Source organism: Merops nubicus, unplaced genomic scaffold (assembly GCF_000691845.1).
Source record: "Merops nubicus isolate BGI_N331 unplaced genomic scaffold, ASM69184v1 scaffold11030, whole genome shotgun sequence".
In the NCBI taxonomy this organism is placed as follows: Eukaryota; Metazoa; Chordata; class Aves; order Coraciiformes; family Meropidae; genus Merops; species Merops nubicus.
In genome coordinates this window covers 9,746-24,552 of record NW_008582242.1, presented here as the reverse complement: position 1 = coordinate 24,552, position 14,807 = coordinate 9,746, and the positions used below count along the sequence as shown (strand labels likewise).

The 14,807-nt window shown below is 41.2% G+C and overlaps 1 protein-coding gene across 1 annotated transcript in view; it reads left to right on the top strand.

Annotated features, from left to right (window-relative positions):
- Positions 1-826, top strand: part of LOC103769891 (carbonic anhydrase 3-like) — a 13,693-nt gene extending 12,867 nt beyond the window's left edge. Inside the window, exon 7 of the mRNA XM_008937134.1 lies at positions 707-826. Within this exon, the coding sequence (XP_008935382.1) occupies positions 707-826 (120 nt within the window). The remainder of the gene's footprint in view (positions 1-706) is intronic.
- Positions 827-14,807: the final 13,981 nt, after the last annotated feature.

Below are 14,807 nucleotides of genomic sequence, written 5' to 3'. Positions count from 1 at the left end.
GGCAAGGTGTAGCACAGGGAAACCACAAGCAGCAGAGCAGCGTGTGTCCGGGGTGAAAGGCAAAGGAGCAAGAGGCATGCCTTTCTCGCCCCTTTTATAGACCTTGGCAGGAAGTCCCGAGGACAGGAAGAGGGGAGTGGGAATAGAACAGGTATACGCCCCTTTCATTCAGGCTTGTAGCTGGTATTAGTTTTCAGATCTTCACCCACCAGGGGCAGCAGGTTTCAAACCATTATACAGCAGAATACATCTTCTGCTACAGACCCATCATGGAAAAGAACAATCTATTTATTACTTAGCCTTAACACCTTGCAATTCCAGAGGCTTCTTAACAATGGGACACTAAGGCAGGGTTAGAGTAGGGGAGATTTATTAGGGCTGTTCTACTGACATTTTCTGAGAACTTCCCTCAGTTTCTGTGGCTGTACACTGTTCTGCAGACAGTACATAAATGACAGTACTTTTCACAGTCCTGTTCATATAGGGCCTATTTTTTTTTGTCTTGACTATTTCTAAGAATATTACTGCTAGGGAAAGAACATGAGTACAGTCCTTGTGTTGATGTAGTGAAGGACATCTTCACAACTTTGAAGGAGACTCTCCGCAGGTTCTGTGGCTGGGCCAGTGTCCTTGTTTTAATTGTTAAGCTATGGATTTGATCCTAAGGGATTTCCATCAGGACACATTGATTTTTGCTCTCCTGCAGATGGCGAAGCTCCGCAGCCTCTCCAAGAATGCTGAGAATGAGCCTGACCTCCCCCTGGTTGATAACTGGCGCCCAACTCAGCCTCGGTATTTCAGGATGGTGAGCGCATCGTTCCTTTAGGACCCGGCTCAGGTTGGGTCTTCCTGGGTGGGGCAACCTCTAGAAGTAAGAGATGGTTTTGGTTTGTGTCCTGTGTTGCATTTAGACAGAACTCCAGCTGTAGGTCCCGAAGCTGAAACTTTGAGTCCTGATATGTGAGTTTCACTTTCAGAGGATAGCATTTACTTAGGCAAATCCTGTCATTAAGATGGAAGTAGAGAATCTGTTTGGCTCTTTATAACTGCTTTAATGTTAACTTCTGTTAATAGTACACAGGAAGAAAGAAGATGCTGCTAACAATAAAACCATTTTCTATTGCCCACATCCTTTGATGCTTGCCTTATCCTATGCTAAAGGTTGCAGTTAAGAGAAGTAATTGTTTTCAGCATAAGCCCACATTTTTCAGTAGTTGTTTTCAGCATTATCCATATCCTGCTCTGAGCTGCAGCAGTTGGTGCACAAGGCATTCTTGGAAATTAATGAGAGCACGCTTTTTGTATTTTATACTCACTTAGAATATGAAAGGATAGAAAATTGCTTCATAACCATTGGTAAAGAACCAAGCTTTTAACTTGTTAAAACAATGGACAGATGAAACAAAGGCCTGTTCTGAAAAATTGCATTTGTCGAGTTAGTTAAAACCATGTAATGGTGGAAGAGCTATTGCTGTTTGTCACAGCTTGTTAGTCACAGTAAAAGACTAATTGGTGTTTTAATGTTGCAGCCAAGTGACATGGATGTTGAGAACTTGATCTTCATATCCTGAATATGTATTTTCTTCATGTGTGCAAGTGGCTTTTCTGTGTAAAAAGGGTGTTAAGGTACCAAGAGTTCTTAATCCTTTTTAGTGCTTTTTTTTGAGGCAGTTCTCACTTCATGAGGAAATATAGTTGATCCTGCTGCCAATGAGATTTGTGCATAAATATCTGAAGCCACAGTTTGACTCTCATTATCAAAATATCGGTGACCAGGATGTTCCTCTTGTTTTGGCATAAAGAAGAATGAAACAGGATTGTAAGCCTATACTTGAAATAACAGTATTTCTGCATTTGAAAATGCAGCAATAATAAATGTGTTTACTTAAGAATTTTTGTTCTGTATCTTTTTTTTCAATTTAGAAACATGTAAAACTAACAATTTTAAAGAAAGGTTTGTCAGTGTTGTCTGTAATACACTTTCATGGAAATTGATGATGAATGGTGGTATCTTTTCAAAAGTACTGATAATATTTCATGTGACTGCAAGCAAGGAAATAGAATCTTAAATATGCTACATCAATGAGACACCCACATCTGTTCTTTCAGTGAAATCACCCTATTCTGACAACGGCTTTCATGTAATGTCATATGAATCAACTCCTTTGCAAGTTAATTGCAGAGTGGAGAAGTTCAGTCTGTACCTGACACTGTTGATCTGAGTGGCAGTGCACAACGAGCTCTGGAGATACAAAGCAGCCTCTGCTCTGGCAGTGCCTGGGCTCTGGGCTGCCGTGTTCTAGGGCAGAAGCATGTTGCTGGACTCGGTGATGAGATGGGGTTATGCTCCCTGTCTTCAGGCTCACTGCTGTGAAAGTTTCTGGACCATATCCTCACTTTGCTTTCTTCCTTCAAACAGGTAGTGTTCTGCCTGGGAAATTTCATGTAGTCATTGTTAGTATTTCCCAACTAAATTCCCAGATGGATTGCATTGTGCTGTTTGTGCTGGCAGTTTTCATTTGCTGCACGTTGTAAAATAATTCAGATGAGTTAACGTCTGTTTAAGTTGCATGCACATATTGCTGACATTGACACGTTGTCTAGCTTGTACATATTTCCACTTACTTGGGTGATTTACACCAACAAAGCCTATGCAAGTCCCTGTGTTTGAAAACAGATTAAAAAAAAAACCAAAAAAACAACAACAACTTGATTAAACATAAACATAGCGTAGCCGAGTTGCCCCAGCATATTTCAAAGCATTGTTTTGTGTTCGACCACCAGTACCTAGCACAGCATTAGCTGTAGGGATAAAAACAAGCTGCTGAATTGTGCTTTATACATCGGGGAAGGTTTCATCCATAAAGATTTCTTTTTCTCATAAAATTCTAAGTAAATATCCAAAACAACAACTGGAAGTACTCTGTGTCTGGTAACTGATGTTACTCTGAACAGGAATGCAAGTCACAGAACACCAGTGAGCATGCAGGACAGGGTTCTGGCAGAATACCCAGTGCTTCCTGCCTTCAGGTGGAAATGGCAGTTTCCTGGTGTGTGAAAGTGTCAGAGAACAATACCATAAACACTTCTCTACTACTTGTTTTTCTCCAGTAAATTATGCAGTTTATATCTGTTTGCTTATATTTTGCTTCATTAGAAAAAGGAATTTTGAGGCAAAAATTATTTTTCTAAAATGCGTAATTTGCTGTGAATTACAGTATAAGTTATTTTATAATGTGCTTTATTAAACTAAGTTGCATTTCTTAGGGCAGGCTTTATCTTTCCTGCACTTTGTGATATTGCAAATCTGGAACGTGTAATCTCAGAGGGTTTTAGAGGTATGGTGGTTTCCCTGTCTTTACACTTGGCAAAGGAGCTGCCTGGGTTCTGTCAATGAAGCTGAGGTAGGCCTCATTCTCTAGATCCATGTTTATTAACTTTTAAACTTAAAGTCAAAGTAATCTCTCTAAAGAGTGTGTCATTTGACTTTTTCATGCAGTTGATTTCATGGTAACTCTATTTATATTTAGTGAAAGGTAGACTCAGTGAGGCTCAGGACTGTGACTCAGTTGCAGGTAGGAGGAGGTGAGTGCACGTGGGTTTTGGCAGTGAGTTTACAGACCCCCTTCCAGCATTTACGGGACCATCTGAAGGAATAGTGACAGACCAGGAGAACAATGGTTCAACAGGCATTGGAGAAAACTAGGAAGTGTAGGGAGCCAACAGTGTGCACCTGCAGCCCAGAAAGCCAACCAGATCCTGGGCTGCATCAAGAGAAGTGTGGCCAGCAGGTCGAGGGAAGTGATTCTCCCCCTCTACTCTGCTCTGGTGAGACCCCACCTGGAGTACTGCATCCAGTTCTGGAGCCCCCATTACAAGAGGGATGTGGACCTGCTGGAGCGTGTCCAGAGAAGGGCCACGAGAATGACCCGAGGGCTGGAGCAGCTCTCCTACGAGGACATTAGGGGGGCCTACAAGAAAGCTGGGGAGGGACTTTTTAGGATATCGAGTAACAACAGGACTAGGGGGAATGGGGCAAAGCTGGAAGTGGGCAGATTCAGGCTGGACATGAGGAAGAAGTTCTTCACCATGAGAGTGGTGAGACCCTGGAATGGGTTGCCCAGGGAGGTGGTTGAGGCCCCATCCCTGGGGGTCTTTAAGGCCAGGCTGGATGAGGCTCTGGGCAGCCTGATCTAGTGGGAGGTGTCCCTGCTCATGGCAAAGGGGTTGGAACTGGGTGATCCTTGTGGTCCCTTCCAACCCTGACAGATTCTGATCTGTTTTAGCAGAGGACTTTAGAGCCCTCATGGCTCAATGGTTGGACTTGATGATCTTGGAGGTCCCTTCCAACCTAAAGGATTCTATGATTCTATGATTCTAGAAACAAAACAAAAACTCAAAGAATTGGGGGTGGGTGGAGAGAGGGACACTTCAGGTGCACTGTAAATTGAGCTGTAAGATGAAAATAAGAGGAGATTAGGGAGAGCTGTGAAGGCAGAGAGGGAGGAAATGGGTGTTCTGAGTCAGCATTCAGACTGTGTTCCTGTCTGATGCCATTTTTCTCTCTGGCTGTGCTCACTGTTATTTTACAGAGGTTCCCCCTTGCTTTTAGCTTGCAGATTTCTGTAAGTACAAGAAAAATCAGTCACTGATCTGACTAACTTCAGGTCACTGCAGGTCACTGTAGGCAGACAGCATACAAACACAGAGGCATAGGTCTGTTCAATGGGGAAAAGGCTCTGAGGAAAGGGAATGAAACATTACCAGAAACAAGCCAGACTTGAGCCTGTTCCATTAGAGGCATGTTGTGTCCTCTGCTGGCCATGGCTGGGGGTTAGCTGCCCGTCCTGGGGGGATGGCTTTCCTCAGCTGACTGCTGGGGAGTTCGGCCACATGGCTGGTGCCCAGGACAGGACGTCTGTGCCAGCCATTTCTTGTGATCCCAGATTACCCACTGGGTGCAGAAAAGCACCTGGCAATGCGTGCATTGCTTTCATTAGCCCTAAGGACCAAGTCCTCGATGAAATGATGTAACAGAAAACGTCTCTTGTTTCTTTCAGCAAAACAACACAAAATCTAGAATTTTGGGAGTCAAATAAGCAAGTTGTATTTTGCAGCATGGCTTCAGACTTACTGTAGTCATACTGGTTTAAGTTTTCAGGATTCCTACACCGTGAGGAAAAATTTGAACTTTTTATCTTTTTTCATTTAGATCTGCCAAAATAATTCAGAATTGTTCTTGTGGTCTTTACAGCCATGCGTATCGTTTTCAAAATACTCTCTTATTTAATACATAAAAAGGCATCTGTCCCTTTTCGTATCATTACTCTAATGAAACTTCCACAGCATAAATTTGAATATAGAATAAGTCACGTTTAATCAAATGTGGTCCTGATCTGAAGCAGAATTCATGAATCTATATTCTTCAAAAATATCCATCACCTGAATGGTTTTGAATCTTCTTCCCCACTAAAATCCATGTTTATTTTTATGCAAAATTTTAGATTGGTATCTACATCTTCTTGCCTGACTTAGAGACCTCCATAAGGTGAGACTCTCCTTGCCCATTTCCTGCCCAACTGCATACAGGCCACCTAAGGTTAACTTCTCCAGTGAGCATGATGGTGGGGTTAGTGAAGAGGTTCCTAATGAGCAAGATGACAAAATGGACTTCTCACATATTTATTGTGGATAGTTCATAGTCTGACAAAGTTTAGACAGGCAGATCTTACTAAAATCGATGATAATTCATCTTTATTGTTGATAAGCACGATCATGTCTCTGGTGCTATGGCAGCTGTGAATTCATTCCACCAACACCCTCTAACGCATGTTCAAGACTGCCAGTGACGTGGACATAGGTACAGCCATCCTTGTTAAATGTCCCAAGATTCAGGAATACTCAAGTTCCAGGATCCCACCACAAAGCTACGTCAAGCCAAATTATTTTTGACATCTGCAGCAGATGAAAAGTAATCTGGAGAAGAAGCTGTCCACAAGCCATGCCACGTGGCTGCACGTCTTGTGTCTGCATTTCTGTTTCAGAGGGACTGCTACTAGTTAGCACTGGTTATCACCAGCTGTAGTCAGGTACACACGGTATGTGAAGTGAAATACAGCAGTAACTGTTTTCTACCCCACTCAGATGAAAATTTGATGCCTTTCCTTTTTCCCAGGTACTTCTGTGCACAGTGAAAATGTGGAGGTGGAAGTGAGATGTACGGGATGTTATTACTAAAGCATTCCCATTTACTGTGCATTAGCTGCAATTGTGCAGCAGTTTTAGGTGAAAGTGAACTAGAAACCAACTTACCTTCCACAACAGCAGCCACTCTTAAATGATTTATAGCACGGATATCAGGTCCATATGTTTTTGCCATATCAGCTACTTGCTAACCTAGATGTAGCATAAAAGCCCAGTCAGACCAGAAGGCTGTTGTGTTAAACTGCAGAAACACAGGGGAAAGGCAGCTAATTCCTCATCTGAAAAAAAACCAAACCATCAAATCATGTTACATTTAAAATGAGAGACGACGAAGGTACGAAAGAAGACAATGGGCAGTGTTAGCCATTGTGGAATCAGAAAATAGAAGCCTATCTGGCTGCGTTTTTTGAAGGCACCACGGGAAAGGGCAATTTTAAGGAGTTTTCTAAGTAATTTCTGTAAAGCGTCTCCCTGTAAAGCATGAAGGGATACCTAAATTCATGCTTGCTTGAAAACAAAAATGGACATTTGCTGATCAGAGACAAGAGCTGACACTTTCACTCTCAGTTTTGGCTAATAGGTCAGAAGAAAGAAGTCTGCGAAGGACTTTGAAAGTCAAAGTAAGTTGTGTGTGCTTAATGTGACAAAGGTGATCTCTGGGATTCAGTGGAGGTGGTGACACAATCTAAAAGAGAGAAGAAGAAAGCGATCGTAGCAAACAGTGCGAAGGTTGTGTCTGCTGGTGCTGGAGGGAAGGGCACTGCAGCAGTGAGGATGAGAGACACTGAGAGCTTCAAATAATTTTTAGCAAGTTGGATGAATAGGCTCTGAACCCTAGTATCTTAACAGAAGGAGCTAGAAAGATTTACACGTAGCTTGAATGAGGCTTGACACAATAGTCCTGAATTATTATTGGTAACTAGTACTAGTCTGGCTCAAGCAAAGAAGGGTGTTAAAAGGCCATTTTTCCCTTAGCAGTGTTGGCTTGATGGTTGGACTTGATGATCTTGGAAGTCTCTTCCAACCTAAAGGATTCTATGATCCTAAGTTAATAGTCAGAAATTTGACAACAGGCCAAGATTTTTGTTTGATCAGACATATCTGCATGAAGATTATCCGAGTGGGTATTTAGAGTTAATATTGGAGTTGCGTATATGAATGAGAGATGTGGAAAGGAGAAGAAAAGGGGAAAAAGCTAGAGTTTCAAGAAGCCCTCATAGAAGCTGGAAGAAATAAAGAGCATCTTCCAAGCAACAAATCACAGGAGATCTCTTACTGAGGAGATCCTGTGGTTTTCTGTGCAGTTCTATTTTTTATTTATTTGTTTGGCAGTTTTGCAATCAAAAAGACCTGTTGGTCTGTTTTTTTTCATCTGAACAACTCCTTTGGGAAGTGCAGATTGTTTGTGCTTCAAAAACCTACAGCCATATATTTTCTGAGTATCCAGCAATACTTGACAATGACACATCCAAGAAATGCTAGGTAGGAAACAAGGAAAATGTGTTCATCAGAAAATGAGCCATGATGTTTGTAGAAAAGCTATTAGAACTTTATATACCTTCTTTACGCTTAGTGTACCAACAGAAAAAAAAATCTAATTCTTAAAAATTCTTTGATCAGCCATGTTGCCCCGAAAGGATAATAACAGACCTTTAACTTACCTTTCTTCTTTCTGGATGTCCAAAATTGTTTGATCATCATATACAATTCTCCAGAAATAATAAAAGCTGTTATGATCTCATACATTCACTGTCTTTTCTGATACTATTTCATGGTATATTATGTGTGCCTGCTGGCTGTATTTTTGAAGGGTATGCATCTACCCTTGTTCCCTGATACTCTTGATTTACGCTCATCATCTTTTTACGGCCAGAGAATGGCATTTCTGACCTGTGATCTTCTGTGTATATTTCGAGAAATTGGTAATTTTGTTTTGATAGCTTCCATTAGGATCAAGGGAGAAAGATTTTATTTTGTAGTATTTAGCCTGAATGTCCTTCCATTTACTGAGAATGAGACTGTTTGACCAGTCTTTTAATCTGAATGTGGGTATGGGAGATAGATGGGAAAAACAGCAACTTCTTAGCAGTTTTTTCCTCCTGTTATGATAGTTCCCCTGTCTGTCAATATTACAGTGTTTTCTTTGATTTTTATTTTGAGAACAAATGCTTATTTACAGGGTCTGATATGAAAGGATATTCTCTGTATCCATAGACAGTCAATGGTAGAACTTGTGGAGAGACAGAAGCAGATAGTTTCTGGTGGGAGCCTGTGAAATGGTCAGATAGTGTGAAAGACATGACAGGAATGTTCACTGGGAGGCCAAGCATCTCTCTGTGTTTATTCCTGACAGTACGAGTGTTTCACACTGAGAGAGTTCTCAGTAATGTCTCTTTTGGAGCCTTTCTGGGATTTCCAAGACAGGTGGTATATGACAACGGATAAGGACAAAATTTCATACAGGTGCATGTATCACATCAATTGCCTTATTCAGGAGCGGGTATCACAGGAGGTGTGTGTTCCTGAGCACCTCTCTTGGAGATGGATTCTCTTTCCAGGCAAATATGAAGGAGAATATCCTATGGAAGAAGACCGAAGGAACACTGCTTCTCTTGCAGACATACTGGCTTTGAAAAGGAGGCACAGCACTTCTAAAAATCTTAGCTAAGGCAGTATTCACTGCTGTGTATTATTCCATATTTATCTTATCTTTGACTGACTTTAACTCATGAGGGGGAAATATTTCCTCACCTTTAGATGTGCTGCCAGGTTAAGACCTTTCCCCTGTTGTCATGTTGATACTGTTAATACTGTCTTTGGACAGCAGCTCTGGTTATCTAGATCTTACTTGATTTTTTTATCACATTTCTTTGATTTTATTAGAACTAACTTTAGGTGTTTGAGTATTCTTGTGTTCTGGGCCTAGGGTTGAACATCAGATCTAAGCATCCAGGTCCAAGATCAAATATATCTCAGGAGAGAAAAATTTTATTCTGATGAAAGTTCACAATAGATGTATCCAGAATTTTATCAACAAATAGCTCAGGCAAAATTTCAATTCTGGGATTTATTTTTTTTTTCCCCAGTTATTCTGTGCCTAAATATTTAAAAAGAGATGTAGATTCAGATTCCCATTCCTGGATGAAGGTCTGAATTTCAGTGCAAGTGAATTACTTTGAGAAAATTGTAGTAGTCTTGGAGTTTCTGACATTAAATGTTGTCATGTCTTGTGTGTATGTAATGGTTGTACTGCGGAAGTCCTATCATGCACTGAACTGATTAATTTTACAGGTGAATATGGATCAGCACTGGTGCTGTGTTTATCTTATCCTGATGTTAACAGATTTTCTCTGCCAGTACAGATGTTTTACTGACCACCGTATGTCTGGCTTATGACAACATAATTCTGAGCATGTGAGTTCTCACTTGCCTGTTTGAACTGAAAATTGTGTCAACAATGACCACATATAGTAATGTAACAGCATCCATACTAACGCCATCTTTTAGATCTTGTTAGGCCTATAATAGTAAGAGGTATGTTCCAGAGCTTTGAGGTGTTAAGGTACCTCTCATTGTGCCACAGAAAGGAGCAAAACCCAAAGAAACGTAGTCAGACGTATTCTATGTAGTTATGGTGGAAAGCTAACAACACTGCTGCAGACAGGCCCTGCAGAACCAGACTTGGGCTCTTTATGCTCTGGCAGATATTCCAGAAAGTATTTGTCTGTTGCTGGGGTTTCTGTCCATGTCTGTGATATCTTCCATAGTTTGGCAAGCACCTGAGGTTTTTTTGCTATAACCTGATACCTCGGCAATGGCATTTCACAATCTGACCCAGTGTGACATATCTCTTTCAAACCCACATACACGCTAGGTATCTTAAAAAAAAAAAAAAAAAAAAAAGTTGTAGCTTTTCTTATATGTGTAGTAGTAATTTTCCATTCTCTCATGCTGTTTTCTGGGCCAAAATGTTAAAATAAAATTCCCAAGTCCATATTGTTCCCATTTTATTCAAGCGAGAAGCCCAGTTATCTTCAGCAGAGCTGATGACACAGAGATATTGTGATGTGGGAAGCTGCTATCCCCCATTAACACTTAAAATATTGCCTGGTTTTGCCTGTGTTACTTCCCATTAGAACATTACCTGACCTTTACAGATAAACAGGTCAGGTGAGGCAGTACAACATTATCTTGTTACATCTGAACAGATATACAGAGAAATGCCATCATAAGGCTTTGAGAGGTCAGCCAGCTAAGCATCTGAGGAAGATGCTGTACGTCTGTTCAACACAATCCTCGAAGCACTTGGTAGTTTTGAATTTGTTTCTTTGTAAGGTAATGTCAGGCAGGAATATTCACGGAAGTAGAGTTCGTGAGGAAGTCTCAACTCTGGCTAAACAGTTGCCTTTTTGAGGTCATAGAAAAGGTGTATATGGTTATCCTATGTAAGGGTGATGCTTTGTGTTGCAGATAGGCACAAAAGCTGTTTTGTAGGATACTTTTCACTTCTCCATGCAATCTGCAGTAAATAAAAACTTTGAGACAACTTCTTCCTTTATCAAATTTGGGCAAAAGATTCAAACATGTCTAGGAAAGGCAAACTGCCAGACACGTGCATATATGGAGAAGCAGAAGAATATTTTGTTTTGGTAAGCTAAACAAATTGTCAAGGCTTAAAGATCAAAATGACCATTATAAGAACAGAACATGAGCCAGTCTGCATGACATTTCATAATCACAAACACGTTCCTGTCTCTTTTAAGGTGATAAAGATACAGTTTCTGTGGACTTACTGTTTTGTTCAAATTTATGAATTCAAATTGTAATAATAAAACTTCTGTAGATATTAGCTGAGGACAAAGCATAAGATAATGCATTTAATTGATGGCATGTAATAAAAAGTGAGCTTGTTTGAAATTGGTAATTTCCTTTTCTTTACTATTGAGATTTTAAAATCACACTCATTTTCCCCCTGCCTGGTTCTCTTGTAAGGAAATAAACCTAATGAGATTCTTTAGAAGTGACTCTGATACTAGGTAGATGTTTCTAGATCAGTGTTTCAGGAGCTGATGCTTTCCAATATGTACTTTTTTTCATAATAAAAAATAATAATATCACAGAATCACAGAATGTTAGGGGTTGGAAGGGACCTCCAGAGATCATCAAGTCCAACCCCCCTGCCAGAGCATGACCATCTAGTCTAGGGCAGGTCACACAGGAACACATCCAGATGGGTCTAAAAAGTCTCCAAGGAAGGAGACTGCACAACCTCCCTGGGGAGCCTGTCCCAGTGCTCTGGAACCCTTACATCCTCATGCTGAGATGGAACTTCCTGCATCAAGGAAAATTCTTAGCTGAGGCACATACTCCAGCTATAGGAAAGCAGAAGTGTGATGGAAATGATTAATTTCTTGTGAAGGTCGCCTATTTTCTCATTAAAATTTTTCTCTTAACTATTTGCTTCTGTGTAAGGCCATTAATAGAGAGGAATGAATATCGGTAGCCAAACTCTCCCCTATTACAAGCACTTACAGGCAGCATGCTATTTGACTCTCCAACCTGGCAGAGCAGCTCTTTTATAGCTTTTTCATCATGACATTGGTGTGGGAGGTTTCTGAGGCCAGAGCCGAATGTGTCTGAGCAGCTGTTCTGCTAGGGATCACTGCTGATCTTTGTGTGAAAAAGGTGATTCACTCGAAGATTAAGTGTATATTTGCTCCACATACGAGCCACATAACTGGCATATATTCCTTTGTTTATTCTGGCAGACCTGTGAAGAGGTACAGATGGGTTTCACCTCAGATACTTCAATGTCTCCCAGTGTCTTGCTCAAATTTTTCTTCAGAAATCCAGCAGCTTCAATTGTTGGAGGACAGATAAGCTTCCAAGGCCTAGTTATTGGCTGGCAAATTTTTCAGCCCAAGTGCCCTCTGGCTGGAGAACTGCAAGATTTCTGACATGCACACCGTCCCAGCAATCCTTTTAAAGAACAGTGGCAAAACCAGCATTTAGAGAGTGTTTTATCCTGCACTTTGTATTATGTTTGCCGAAAAAAAATGAATCATAGAATCCTTTAGGTTGGAAGGGACCTCCAAGATCATCAAGTCCAACCATTGAGCCATTAGGGCTCTAAAGTCCTCTGCTAAAACAGATCAGAACCTGTCAGGGTTGGAAGGGACCACAAGGATCGCCCAGTTCCAACCCCTCTGCCATGAGCAGGGACACCTCCCACTAGATCAGGCTGCCCAGAGCCTCATCCAGCCTGGCCTTAAAGACCCCCAGGGATGGGGCCTCAACCACCTCCCTGGGCAACCCATTCCAGGGTCTCACTACTCTCATGGTGAAGAACTTCTTCCTCATGTCCAGCCTGAATCTGCCCACTTCCAGCTTTGCCCCATTCCCCCTAGTCCTGTTGTTACTCGATATCCTAAAAAGTCCCTCCCCAGCTTTCTTGTAGGCCACCCTAAGACACTGGAAGGCCACCTCGGAGCCTTCTCTTCTCCAGACTGAACAGCCCCAACTCTCTCAGTCTGTCCTCGTAGGAGAGCTGCTCCAGCCCTCGGATCATTCTTGTGGCCCTTCTCTGGACACGCTCCAGCAGGTTACTATTGAGCTTCTTCTAGCAAGAAAATGGCAAAATTCTGAGCCAAGGGTATATATTTTCATTTGCACACTGTTTAGGAATTTTAGGAATGGGTAACTTCCAGCCCAGATATGAAGGCCTCTCTATTTGCTCTGCAGAATTCTTTTTATTTAAATTTTGTACTTGGGCACTTATATTTGACTCTTTTGTTTGGTGTTTACATATAAACAACAAATATATGAGAGGAAAATTTGGTTTTGATCTGATAGCAAATTATCTCCCCTTACACACTAGGTTTGCGGTTGTATTTTTTTCAGGCTACTCCAAGCTCCTAGTTAATGGGTCTTATGTTCTGTATGTCTAGGCAAGACGTACATTTATAATTGTTCGCATCATGAATAACATCTAGATATTAGGACCTGACTGCTTAATGGTCTATAACCCTTGTCTCCTCCTGCTGAAAGCCTTTAAGCAGAAGAGCTATTTCAGAGTTTCTAAGAGTATTCTCCTCCTCCACTCTCCAGTGGTGAGCACTGAATGTGCAGTGAATTTCAAGCATCCTCATGCTGTGATCACTTGGGAGTGTTCTCCTCCTCCACTTTCCACTGGAGAGCTCTGAATGTGCAATGAATTTTAAGCATATCCATGCTATGATCACTTGTCTAAAATAGTTTCACTGCACCAATAACACAAGGAGTGGATAGTTTCACCTGTAGAAATATTTCTTTTTAGCTCTTCTGTTCTTAGAGTCTTCAGAGGTGTGCTACGTTGAGTAGTTTTCCATAGCAAGTAGGGAATGTGGATTCACTTTCTCATTAGTCATGCCAAAACTTTCTCAGTCCTGATATATTTCAGCCTTCTGCACTCAGAAAGGCAGGGGGACCCAGGAACTGGCATACTATTCTGAAAAAAAGTTATTTTTACATTTGCATATAAATTCTGTGTGCCCCCCATGCACATTACCAGATTACCAGGCACACTGCCTCGGACAGCAAACACGGATACTGGCAAGTTATAGTAATAGATTAGAACTTGTGATCATATCCTAACTTTAGAAAAGGTTATTTTTCTATTAGTCTCAGTAAACATCATGGTTTTAAACCTGCTTTGTCAAATCAGTTGGTGCTAAGGATTGTGAAGGCATGACAGCCTTGCTTGTACACCTGGTCTTGAAGTTTCATCCCAATTCTTTGCGTGCCTCACTTTCAGTTTTCTTCCTTTGAGCTGTTCCAGTGTGACTCTGTACTACAACTGAAGGTCAGAATCTGCCCAACTTACGCTTTGCCTTGGGAGACAAGAGTCACCAATGCAATGGAATTTTGCATTGAGTGAGTATAGAGTTGATAAAAACAAGCAAGCTTAGGTCAAACTTCCATTTCTGGATTACTCCAAGCAGGCTGTGCCAGAGCACATTTGTGCAGAGCTCAGATCAGGTTTTCATTCTTGACTGGAGCCTTGAGTTTCAGCAAGCACACTGTTCAAGTGAATACTTAGGAGAGCATGTCAATGCCTAAGGAAAGAGAGCGTGCACTGTGCCCAGGCTCTGCAGGCTTGTAGGAAACAATTACAAAGGGAGCACAATGCTCGTTTTATAGAATGGTTGGGGAACACTGACACACTAGCTAGTGCTTTTTTTTTTCCTGAATATCTAAGTATTTCTTAGGTTTTATTAAGTGTATATTAAGCATTTCATAAAGTATCTTTGAGGAAAAGTTTTGCTCAGTTTGCATTCTTTGCTTTCCTGGTAAAGCACCCCAGAGAGACTCAGTTATGGGCAGAGGCTGTAGATGTAGTAAAACAGAGGAGGAACATCCCTAAGTACTTCAGGGTTCCTCACTACTTGGACTTCCACTGTTCTGAGTTACAAACAATCACCTCCTGATTACGCTGTGTTTACCTCTAGATCACTCCACACCATATTGTTCTTATGTGTTTCTTCTCCACATGGCTTATTTCACTGCTCCTGCCATTAGGCTCTTTTAGAAAATGCTGATAGGTGCAAACTACTGAACATGAGAAA